General features: G+C 44.3%; 1 protein-coding gene across 2 annotated transcripts; it reads right to left on the bottom strand.

Annotated features, from left to right (window-relative positions):
- Window positions 1-1,492: 1,492 nt before the first annotated feature.
- Window positions 1,493-12,906, bottom strand: LOC135378336 (aurora kinase C-like). 2 transcript variants are annotated; one of them, XM_064611350.1, is made up of 10 exons: window positions 12,771-12,906; window positions 10,607-10,663; window positions 9,722-9,753; window positions 9,519-9,592; window positions 9,342-9,459; window positions 6,223-6,302; window positions 6,002-6,140; window positions 5,522-5,670; window positions 5,008-5,239; window positions 1,493-1,674 (listed from the first exon to the last, which is right to left on the bottom strand). In XM_064611350.1, exons 3-10 carry the CDS (start codon window positions 9,740-9,742, stop codon window positions 1,570-1,572), a joined length of 918 nt encoding a protein of 305 aa, XP_064467420.1. In that variant the 5' UTR covers window positions 9,743-9,753; window positions 10,607-10,663; window positions 12,771-12,906; the 3' UTR covers window positions 1,493-1,569. The 2 variants fall into 2 exon arrangements, with proteins under 2 accessions (XP_064467420.1, XP_064467421.1); XM_064611351.1 differs by lacking the exon at window positions 10,607-10,663.

The following is a 12,906-nucleotide window of genomic DNA, read 5'->3' as shown; positions in this document are numbered from 1 at the left end:
ATACCAAATACAACATTTGCATTCATTTTGAGCCAGTAATTAATTCCGAAATGATGACAACAGCAACCTGAAGAGCAGAAAACACAGCTCCATACTACGGCAGTTGGTCTGGAGGAGGATACCGTGACGTCACTCAGCGTCGTCTGCTTCGAAACCTGCATTCTCTCTTGCATTTTGAAGGAAACAAAAAAGGACGCCCCATGTAGTTGCCATTTCCGTCTTGTAGCGAATCTCTTGCCACAACCACTCGTGCAACATATTGAGCCGACCATTATGGCGTCGATTGCGACAGAGTAGAAGCGAGTATGCTTTCGAAAAAGGCTGTATCCTTCCAAAACACTAGCAGGCCAAATGAAGCTGTGCCGGGAAAAGATGTCGGATGATGACAGCAGGTATAGCTTTCACTGCCCTCTAGCTTCGCAGAGGCAAAGTGTTTGCTTCGTAATAAATTTGTTCGAATAAAATCTACGCAGTTTTGGAATGCGGTATTTCGTACACATGTTCCAAACATCCCAAAGGTTACGGATATACCACAACCTTTGTGGCGATTTTGTTGCGGAGTCCCACTTTAAATACTCTAATAATTTGGCATTTTACAAATATATTTTTAAATTCTGTGTTAGTGCAACTACTGCGAAGCAACTGTGGCTATGAGCAGCGTACAGACGTGAACAGATGGAGAGAGGACAGCAGGAAGGAGTCGGCGGGGGGTGGGAGGTCAGTAGTCATTCTTGGGCCGACACAAATACTTCTAGAAGTCAGTTTTAGTATTTTAACTTTAATACTCTTTGGCAGAGACTTTTACTCATTTTCAGAAACTGTTTTGGTTGGGCACTTTGCTGCTTTCATGTGCGTACATTTCATCTTGGATGTTCTGGTGTACCCCAGTGGTTCTGCGGCTTACACCTACGGATCATTTGTAGATCAGGTGCGACAGCTGATTAAATTTTTTTAAGCAGAAATGTAGCAGGTTAAATGAAATCCACTTTCGGAATGCGGCACCAGAACAGCAATACCAAGTTTGAGACAGAAATCGAACAAACATTTGCATGCTGACATGCCATATCTGTGTACATCCACTCACTGGCCTGTAATGGGTGCCTCATCATGCCATACATGCGGAGGAGGATTTCCCCTTTGTTTCCCTCTCCCAAATGCACTACTAAAGGTACAATTTGGGGGGGGGGGGGGGGGGTTGAACCCCCTGAATTTCTTGGACTATTTGCAGGGTTCATCTTGCACCATAGAAACATAAGGATGTACAAAGAAGTAGCAGATAGAATACTGGATTATGAATTTTGTACATACTGGATGCACATTACACAGCAAATACAGATACACACTGTGTGCAATGCAGTGCAAGCCACTCACTGCACAACCACAACTGAGGAAAATGCACATCCGGAACTGTTCTGTATGCCACAAACATACATACTGTAAGCATGCAGTACAGACCATCTTTATTGAATAAAGGAATACCAAACACACAAAAGAAAAAAAGCATGGTAAAAGTGTATTTCAATGTATAATACAAGGCAGTCAAGTGTACGTCTACACGGTATAGCGGCTTCAAAGGGTCTTTGCAACAAAGGTGGTATCTGCATTTTTCTCCACCCACGGGTGCTTTAAGGCTTGATCAAGGGACATCCTCTCTTGAGGAACAAGCTTGAGAAACTGGAAAGATAAGGAATCAATTAGACAGCCAGCATCACAGAAATCAGCACACCATGTACACGCGTTGTTTTTCTCTTCGCTACATCTTTAATAGTAAATATTTTAAATTGTCATTCCAAAATAAATTTTGTCAATTCTAAACTACTCAGTTTATGCTAAGGACACCTGAGAGGAATCCATGAATGACTGCATTATTTTGCCAGCCAATGTTAATGCACTGAAGACTGCTATATTGTGGCACATAGGGTCTGCGCCGAGACTTTGCAAAAACTCACTGATTTGAAATCTTACCCACATGGAACGTTGTTCTGCGTGGTCAGTTTGGAACTTTATGCGAACCAATTCGTACAATGGAGGCGACCATCAACACTGGGATCGTATCGCAACTATTGAAGTTTGTGTGGTAAAAAGACTTCCGCAGAACGTTATGGCAGGCAGACTGGAGGAGAACAGTTTTTGAGTCTGAACTTTGATCGTTAGTGACCAGTCATTTTGTATAGAATGGATTCCGAAACAAGCGCCTACACTCTCTGGTAGCATAGGATCACAAGTTCCAACGTCCACGAAAAGAATCACAAACAATGTCATTCGTGCGACTAACTTTATGACTGTGTCGAATCGCGATTTACACGACACTGCAGAGGAACTAGGAAATACCGTACCGGTCAAGCAAGAAGATTTCGAGCTCACTCGCAAGCGCCAAGTCACAGTCTGCGGATCAATTTAACGACGAATGACAGACACCTCAGCGAAGCAGGATAATTTTTGGAACCTCCCATCACAAGATGACATTACAGCATTCACTGAGGTTCTCGAAAATTCCTCTAGTATCAGCAACAAAAAATTTGGGACACTAAAGGATGTTCTTTGGGCCCACATTGATGTGTTTCAAACGCCAAGTGATTGATGGGGTTTCTACTCTCAAACGGAGCACAGGATTGAACTTGCGGTTGATAACCCTGTCCGAATGCAACCATACACAACTCTGAATGCCAACCAAGAGTTCATCCGAAACGAAATCGCTGACTGGCTCAAACGAGGCATCATCAGGCAGTCTCGTTCACTGTACGCATCGCCAGTAATTGTTGTTGACCAGCCAAATCATGAAACCACCCCTTAAAGTTTATGCATAGATTACAGGCTCCTCAGCTTGCAAACGAAACCTTAAGATGTGTACCTAAAACCTAACCTAACGAAGAGCCTATCCAATGCAGAAGAGGAACAGTATCCTTCTGAAAATTTCGGGATTGACATACTTTACCAAGCTGGACATCAAGAAAGCATACTGGGCATTCCAGTTTGAGAGGAGAACATATCGAAAGCTCCATTTTGTCACCGAAGACTGACATTATGAGCCTGTCTGCATGCTTTTTGTCTACCGCGCCAGCGATTATGCAAGCAATGATGAACCAGGCCTACGAGAACTCATCGACGTGGGTTACGTCGTTGCTTACATCAACAATGTGTGCATTTTCAACGATGACGTCGACGAGCATCTCGCACCCATTTCTTGATCACACCCTTCAAATCATCACTCAAATGGGGCTGCGTGCCAATGTGCATAAATGCGACTTCGTGAGGTCAAGCATATTATTTCGAAGGCACCGCCATGGATCCACAATGAGTATCAGCTGTCACACATTATGACAAGACTACTTTGAAGAAAGACATTTGCTCGTTCCTTGGGTTTGCATTTCACTACCGCAAAGATTTCGCCAAAATTGTCCGACCTTTGATGCAGCTTACAAAAAAAAAGATGCATTACTGAATTGGACGGATGAATGTCAGATGGCTACGGACACCATAAAACAGAGATTGACAACTCTGCCTATACTTGCAACTTTTGGCCCAGCGCTCCCAACTCAGGTCCATGTTGATGCTTCGTACGACGGTTTTCTACCGTGCTGTTCTCACCCAAACACATGGAAAGCACATTCGCGTGGTGGAATACGATAGCCACCAAATGCCGGAAACCGACAGATACAAGCATTCGACAGAGCTGGAAGCCATCGCAGCACACTGGGCAATCACTGAAAGATTTCACAGTTACCTCTACAGCATGGAACGCTCCAAACTATACACTGACAACTGGGCACTAGCTCATATCATGACAAAGAAAAACCCTAACCGATGGCTTGCACGCATTGTACTAGCCTTAATGGCCAACAACTCCGTCATATGCCACACACCTGGGAAGTCGCTGGCTCACTTTCAGAATGACGCATTGGATCAATGCACTGTATATAATCGCTGCAGAAGATTCTCCGCTTTGAGAAATTCAACGCCAGATCCCGAAACTCTCACTCATTGTTTATAACCTAGAAGACGCAGACGTACTACCACAAGCAACAAAAGATGACATCATGCAGACATTTCGCGTGGTAAACGGGACACTTATGTTCGTGAGCCAAAACGGGGACAACGAGACACTTCGTATCGAACTTCCCAAAAATCTCAGAGCAACAATTCCGACATCACACCGCGATAACGTGGGACACGCTGATGTGACAAGAACACTGTCAAAACTCGAACGAAAATACCACTGGACAAATACGGCCAAGGACATTGCTACATATGTAAAGTCCTGTAACGTATGTCAGCGCTTCAATCACCCTACGGGTAACACAACCTGGATTATGAAGCCCACGTTTCTCTAAACAGATGTCCAACGTCCAAAGTGGCAGCCACGATGGCTCAATGACGACAATTACGAGGTCGCAATTGATTGAAGGCCGGTAGTGCCAGGCATCGTTCCATCTCTCAAATGGCAACCGAGGCGCACCGGCAGACGCCTGAGGGAGAGAGGACGACGAGACACGAATGAAAGTGGACACGTGGTCGCACGGCGCATTTCATTTTATCCTGTATCTATGTAACCTGCCAAATAAATTGTTATTCAGTTACGAATTTACCGGTGACTACGGTGCTCACAACTGACATTGGGCATTTAGAATTCAAAAGTAGATAACTTATTGCATTCGTTAGTAAATGGGCAGGTTGGTACATGATCCTTCGATGCAGCGAAACAGGAACGAGGACAAACACGTACCGCGTCTCTCGTGTCTGTCCTTATTCCTGTTTCGCTGCATCGAAGAAAGAAATTATTGGAACACCCATTAAGAAGGCTCATTAGCAAATCATAAAAATGCACAGTCCAAAGTATACCCACACAACATGGAGCGTCTGATATAAAGATTTTTACCAAAGCCCCTTTTAGATACACTGTAATATCAGTACAAATACTGACAAAGAAAAAAATGGCAATCTACTTGGTGGGAAAGCAAGCTCAGAACATACACACCAGCCACTTATGCTTACAAGTGGAATCCTTACCCTTCCAATGAAGTCTATGGCTTCAGGAGATAAATGACGAGGGTAGTGCATCTCAATGTGGCGAATGCGTCTGTAAGTCTCATCCGAGGTGCTGGACTCGAAGGGAGGTCTTCCCACTAGGAACTCGTAAGTGAGAACCCCCATAGACCACAGGTCAACATGCTCGTCGTACACCCTTCCATCTAGCATTTCTGGGGGAATGTAGTCCATGGTGCCACACATGGTGTTCCTCCTAAAAATCAGAAAAAAGCGTCATAGTTGCAAGGCCCACAATATAACTGGCGAGCCCCAGGTGTCAGTCTCTGCACTACGGTTTCTGCTACGAAAGGCAAGAAAACCTACTTCACGAGAGACTGGGTCACCACAAGACAGAAGGGAACAAGCTAGAACAGCTGTGTGTCCCTGCCATCGCGCGTGGGCCTTATTTTTCCATGGGAGTAACCCTGCAGCCTAGGACACGAGGCTTCAGGTGACTAATCACCATGGGAATGGACAAGTAAACACAAGTGCATACCTGGAGGATGGTGCATGAACGGACCAGCCAAAATCTGCTATTTTCAACTCCCCGTGATAGCCCAGCAAGAGATTTTCTGGCTTGATGTCCCTGTGGATAACCTTCCTGCTGTGGCAGTATTTAAGTGCGTTGCACATCTGATAGATGTACTGCATGAAAAATCAAGAGGAAGAAAAATGAATTAGAAAGTTCTACATGGATGTAACAAAACTAAAAGCAGGCGAACAGCAAAATGTCATAGGCAAAAGCAATCAAATCCACATTAAAATGCACTCATGAATGATGACACTGTCACAATACCAATCTCAATCAGCAGAAATAATTATATCCAGGCAGACAGAGAAGCTGAATCTCATGTTGTTATAATTGAATTAATTTTCTTGTGTCTGTACAACAACAACAACAAAAACAAAAGGGTGTGAAAATTGACAAGTGAGGAATGTGAAAGCACTGCAGCAATAATCAGCTTTGCTCTCATACCGTGGCTGTTCTCTTTTCATCAAACACCTTGCACCTCCTGAGCTCTTTGTAGAGCTCCCCCTTCGGAGCATATTCAAGGATCAGGTATACTCTGGTTTCATCGTGAAAGTAGCCATACAGCCGCAAGATGTGAGGATGCCTGTGGGCGGGTGATGGCATAAAATGCAGCATATCTGCACGAGGATGGTACAGTCTACAATGCCGAGAAAATAAGTAAATACCTGAGATGTGACTGGATTTCAATCTCCCGCCTAAGCTGATGTTCAACACCATACTTTTGCAACTGAGACTTGAACATTACCTGCGGGAAGAAATGGACGAAAATAAACAGAAGGTCACAGAAACCACGCTCAGTCCAAGCGCGGGAATAGCATGGCAGAGCTGTGCTTGTTACGTCACGAATACAGACCTGAAATTTAGGCCCTAAAAACGATGAAAGTAGGCAATAAAATACAAAAATTGGCACGTTAGTCTGGTACGCTCTTCGGCATTGTTGGTGTTTCAGAATGCTCCATCAAGGACAACTCGCTCGTTTAAAGGCTACGATACCATACAAGCTGCGACGTCTTGTACACGAGTGCTGAGGCGGCCTGGAACCATGCTATATTGAATAATACCTTTAGTTCTCCTACCTCGAAGATCTTGAAAGCCCCAGAGAAGCCAAATCTTTTAATCAAATGTACATGAACCCCTTCTAGCAAACCAAGGTACTGAAGGAAACCAAACGCAAAAGAGGAACAAAAGGTGCAAACACGCAGAAACGAAGAGCAAAATGCAGCACACAGCATGAGCCCGAAAGTTGCACTCGCACTTACGCCTCTAAAAAAAGGTTGTTATGGCATCTAGAAATGTTAAAGACTACAATTCAATAGAGTCGATAACAAGGCAGGCAACCCCAAAAATGTCGCATTTAGGCGTTTATAGGCGCAGTATGGGGCGGTCTTTTGATGAGTATACAGGGAGTCCCAGAAAATGTGTAATTATATTAAAAAACTACACCATCTAGAATCATGTGGTGAACAGCATTTGTTCTTACTACGTCTTTGACCCCTTCCTGATGTGAAGGTCATCTAACTTAGTTTTTTATTTTCTATTTTATTTTGTCAATTATTACGAACTGAACTCAAAAATTTGCCAAGTAAAGGTCATATTTTTTACCTCAGAGTTTTTACATTTTTTACCCCAGAAGAATTTACTCAAGTTCATGAAAACTGACATGGATATTGAGGAGCTACCCTTCTGGAAAAAATAAACTTTTTGCGCGTCCTCGCCCCCAACCTGGCGAAAGAAGGTTGCTAAACCCAGCCCACACAGGGATAGCAGAAAGGGGTAAGACAGGCATGGCTTATCACATCGGGTTTCGGCTGGGATCATGCCTTCCCTCTCCCAATTTCAATAACTGTCACTTTCTCTACACTCTCTCTGTTGTCTGGGTTTAGCCCTCCTTCTGTCGGACTGACATGATGTTCAACTAATTTTTTCTGATGGGATAGCTCCTCAACATCACTTTCAATTATCACGAACCTGAGTAAATTCACCATGCGCTTCACATTGGTGGAGTAAAAAAAAGGGACCTGTACTTGACAAATTTGAGTTCAGTTCGTAAAAATTGACGTAACGAAACCGACACATTAGACATAGATGACATTTACATCAGGAGGGGCAAAAACCTAGTAAGAACAAATGCCATTCACCGTGTGATTCTAGGTGGCGTAGTTTTTATTATAATTCAATTACCCATTTTCTGGAATACCCCGTATATGGACTGCAGAGACAGTAGTCTTCACAAGGACCAAATTTTCATGAATTTTGTAATAGAATAGGTTACTGAAGTACGTGTAACTGTAACAGAAAAGCACTGGCAGAGTGCGTTTTATAGTTGCACACTCACTATTTTAAACATGCCTTTGCAACATTTTCAATCGCTAAACATCGATTCCAGACTCATTCCAACATCATTTTGTCATCCCACACTCCTTCTCAACTTCTGAACGCAAGCTTAAAAGGGACAGTCGCGTCCGTTCCAGTTGATTTCAAAACTATAGCATCATGTTATTGCTTGTGGACCACTGACAAGAGTATCGAAAATCCCACGCGAAACAGTGGCATAGTTTGACTGTTTGCCAGAATTCCCTGTCTGTAAAAATGAGAGAACGTCACTCCCTAAGAACCAATGGGGGCGCGACCTCGAGAAAAGAAACGGCGTGACTGTGCGGGTGACTGGACTGCGCCTTTATCCTCTGAGCTCCACCCTCTCACTCCTCTAGTTAGGGAGTGACGTCGCGCCACCACAGCCTCTGCAGCTGCGGAAGCAGTGCTGACCTTTAAAATTCGTTTAACATACAAGCACTTTTCGGATGAAAAAATTTGCTAAGTAGGTTATTGGCCGATGAACACAGTGGTATCGGTTTTATAATTGGTTTTCCGGATGCGACCGTTGAACTAGAGTTCACCAAGGAAGGGTTTGGCTTCACGAGGCACAGATGATTCTCTGTCCTAGAAAGCCTCAGACATCCGGCCTTCAGTCTCAAAGTTTTATGATCCATGACATGTTACAAGCACTCTGGAACTCTAGATAAAACGGCCTTTCACTGTCTTATCTAAAGACTCATCTGTGACGAGAGGAAAACGCACATTGTTTCCCATTGTTTTCTTCATTCATTCGGTTCATGCTTCATTCGGTTTCTTTCGGTTTCATCTACACATCTTACATGACACCAGGGGAGTGAAGAATCCCAGTTCAGTAACATCCACCATCTCTCAATCATTCTAGATACGTACTGATCTAAAGTAGTAATAAAGGGAATTAGCTATGAATCAGCTAATATACTTAGCCACGGAATCATCTCTGCTCTGTAAGACAGCCCCTGTGAGGAACATGGAATGGAATTAGACCTTTTTCACAACTGCTTATGCACATGCACTGCGGCGCCAATGACCTTGGGTGCGCCGGACAAGGTTATCTCCATGCTAAATTAGATGGCGCTAGATGAGGACGACAGGAGTGGGGACACTGCACGATCGCGTCGGACACACTCAAAGACTGGTTTTGGTCCTTTATGCTAACCACGTGGGTCTGTTTTGGCGCGCACGCGGAGGGTGGTTCGCTGGAGAGCGGCTAGGATACGACGCGAATGAGAAATAGTTCCATTGTGACGGCAATACATTGCTCCGACAAAGTGATTCTTCAGCGAGGTTCAACAGAGCATGTCCTGCAGTTCCACGAGCTGAAGTGCGTTATATCATTGTGTGGTACTAGGGTAGTGGTAGGGTCCTCGAAGTGGTTTGAATCATGGGTTGGAGCGCGTTGCATTAACATAAAGTAACACACATCCTCTACCTTCAGTGCAATGATGAACTTGCTCTGCTTCTCTCGAGCAAGATACACGTTGCCAAACTTTCCCTTTCCAAGTGGCCTGCCAATGTCAAAATCTTTCAGTGTCCATTCCAAGCATGTCCTGCAAATAAAAAGGAGATAAGCACCTTCGCAGCTTAATATAAAAGCATCAACGCTAACCTCCGCTTTGGGGGCTTCGGAACCACTTGAGAGCTTTGCTCATCATCATTTGTAGGCGTATTAGCGGAGCTTGGCTATTCAAAAGACAAAAGCAGCAAAAAATGTAGAGAGGATTTCGTCAACTACAAATAGCACACCAATAACTTAAGCAATGAACTGCAAACAGGTGACCAAACTAGTGTAGCCGCATTCTAGATACTAACCACGTTCTCTTTGTCTGCCATGTTTATATAACCTGCAAAAAAAGAAAATTGGATTGGCTTTGGTCATTGGTGTTATGGAATCACATAACTTCAAATTATCCTCCCCTGGCATCTCACTGGATAACATGAACCCACCATTCAGACAGACGCAAGTTGATGCAGTGAACCAACCCGCATCATCATTGCACGAGAAACAAAATAACACACAGTCGCTTCAGCGATGCTGCAACACTCAGACTGTTCAGCTTCCCCCCCACACCGAAAAAAAATGAAACCAAGTGCCAAGGGCACTTACCAAGTTACTTGTACAGCTTGAAGCAGAGTTAACGTGAAGGCGCCTCCGACCCGCAGAACGGGAAGAGAGCCACCCTAGCGGCGCTCAAGGGAAATAAAGGGAAAGGGTGTTTCGCGTGTCCCACTTGTGCTGCGCGGGTGTCCTCCTTGCCAGCAGCTGTTGACTCGGCATTACCCTCACCTGTGGTTATTATTATGTGGTGATTATGTAAGGGTGTATGCTGGCGTGCTGCCTTCACAATCATCATTGAGATAACTGCATGCATCCGTGCGATATCGGCCAGCATACACCTTTCCATAATCACCACACACTCAAACAAACGTCGCTGATGATAACCACAGCTGAGGGTAATGCCAAGTCAACAGCTCCTGGCAAGGAGGACACCCCCGCAGCACAAGTGGGACAGTCGAAACACTCTTTCCCTTTATTCCTCCTAAGTGCCGCTAGGATGGCTCTCTGCCCGCTCCGCAGGTCGGAGGCGCGTTCAAGTTAACTCTGCTTCAAGCTGTACACTCTAGCATATTCTGTCAAAAATTTTCCATTCCCAACTAGGAGACTAGGGGTTGATAATAGCAAATTTTGAGCTTTACCAGTTCAGGATTCCTCTGGGAGACTTGGCAAGAGCAAGAACAGACCTGCACACGGATCTGCAAGCATAGTGTTGATCATGTAGGCTGATGAGATACAAAAGGACACTCCAGGCTCAAAATGCCCATCGGCATACTTGGAGTAACGGCAAACCTCCGACCAGAAATTGAAGGATTCAATCCCCCACAATGCCTTTCATCACTGTTGCTCTTTAATTAGGACTGCACACTGCTAGCTCGTCACGGAAAAAGTCAGAGTCTGGGCACCACAGAGGCACAAACACATACACAAGACTAAGTTTCGAGTCTTGTGCACATTTGTGTCTCTGCCTTGCAAAGGGCCGGACTTTGTCAAAGATGGGCTGCATTTATGCCATCTTATCAGTTACTTTTCTAGTGTTTCGCAGCTAAGCAGACCACAAAAAAAAATTGAGATTTGAAAAGATTTCAAACTGCTTCACAAGCCTTCTCATACGAACAGTTCAAAGGAACTCCCCCATTCTGGTAAAAATCTAAAAAGAAAAAGATATGACTGATGAGCATCCAAAATAGGTGTATCCATATTTTGCACAAATCGGGAGGCAGAACGATATTCTGACTTGCGGTTGGATCTCAGAAGCGTTATGCGGTGAAGTTGTCTTTTAACAGTGTACCAACTACGCCATAAAAATGGAACTTCACCGCATAACATGCTCAAGGCAATTCAAACGATATCGGTCAGTCTCCTGATTTACCTGACAAGGGGTGCGGAAGACTGCAATATTTTGAGCTTATGTAAAGCGTTGCAGAGAAGGCGTACGCCTCCCGCTTTCAAAGATTACAAGACAGAGCATTCCGAGTGATGGTCGCACATGATGTGAAAAGCCTGAGTCTGGTCAGCAACTAGAGGGACAGGACAAACATCTCATGTGTTTGTCCTGCCCTACTAGTTGTTGTCCGGACTCAGGCTTTTCACATCGTGGAGTTTGTCCACCAGATGGCCTGCATCTATGCCATACTCTCAGTCGCACGTTATGCAGTGAAGTTCTGTGTTTAGAGCGTAGCAATAGTAACAGAAGGGTAGGACGAGAAACAAGTGCACTCTAGCATTTGAGGAAATACGTTGGCAATGAGTCACACCGTTAGACGTTGTTGCAAACTCTGCCACTGCCTGTGATTTAGTTCATGTACGTAAAAGCATGGATATGGTACTGGCAGAGGTGATGTTTCATCACAAGTTTCATCGCAAGTTTAAAGGCCGTTTCCGACATATAGAGATTTGCTATATAGCGCTAAAAAATAGCGTTAGATTTTCCTCCTCGCAATGCTGCAAACCGCTAAAAAATAACGCTTGACGGAGTTGAGCTTAAGCATGTACTCGCTCCAACAACAATGCAGATGTCAGATGCGAAGTTAGCAGCCCCATTATGAGGATTCCAAGAATGTTCATTTATGCTTCTGCTAGTTTCGCAGTCGTTAAAATCACTGAAAACGTGTCCCATAAAAAACGTCGTTTCTTAGTGTACGAAAAGTGACCTGTGTCTTCTTCCATAGGAGACGTGTCCATGAAGTGTTAAATATCCATGAGATCCATGACAACAGACACAGTGAATGTTCTTAGACTCTTCGAAATGCGGAGTAATTAAGTGAGCTTCCAACATCTCATTCTCAAATCAGGCATAATCTGCAATAAAGTGATTTGAACGACGTCCTATTTGGCGCGCAGGCGGTGAACGAGGGCTACTACGCAACCCAGACTACCGGTATTTTCAAACGTACAACGAATTTGGCGTATCGGACAATGAAGGTACCTGCTAACTGCGTAAGAAATGTTCATCTTTATTGTTCACGGAATGTTCATCTCTATCGCTATAATTCCGTGTTAGTGCCGTGAAGAAACTCCAGGCGATCAGGTCCAGACTGTAGTGGTTACTGTGTACGCCTACACGTATCAGATTCCACTGCAGTTCGCACAACCTTCATATTCGGAACACTTGAGAAATTTAACATAAACACAATTTAACAGGTTCATATGAACACATAATAAACAAAGGACTTGGTTGGTTTCGTTGAACCAGCCACGTCCTTTGTTAAACACGGCTGATGAAAAAAAATCGAGATGCTGTATTAGCGCTTTTGCAAATGCATTCCACACCTTCGATAACATTCCAAAACAAGCACAACTCACCGAAAACTTGACCACGAGCACGGGATACCGGGCACAAATCTACACTGGCTCACAGGACATTCGTCGAAGTACTGAACCGTTGAATTCAAATTTTCGTATGAGCACGATAGCAATAGGCATGGCTGGCATGGCTATG

The sequence above is a fragment of the Ornithodoros turicata genome, chromosome 1 (assembly GCF_037126465.1).
Source record: "Ornithodoros turicata isolate Travis chromosome 1, ASM3712646v1, whole genome shotgun sequence".
Taxonomy (NCBI): domain Eukaryota; kingdom Metazoa; phylum Arthropoda; class Arachnida; order Ixodida; family Argasidae; genus Ornithodoros; species Ornithodoros turicata.
This window is presented reverse-complemented; position numbering and strand designations above follow the sequence as displayed.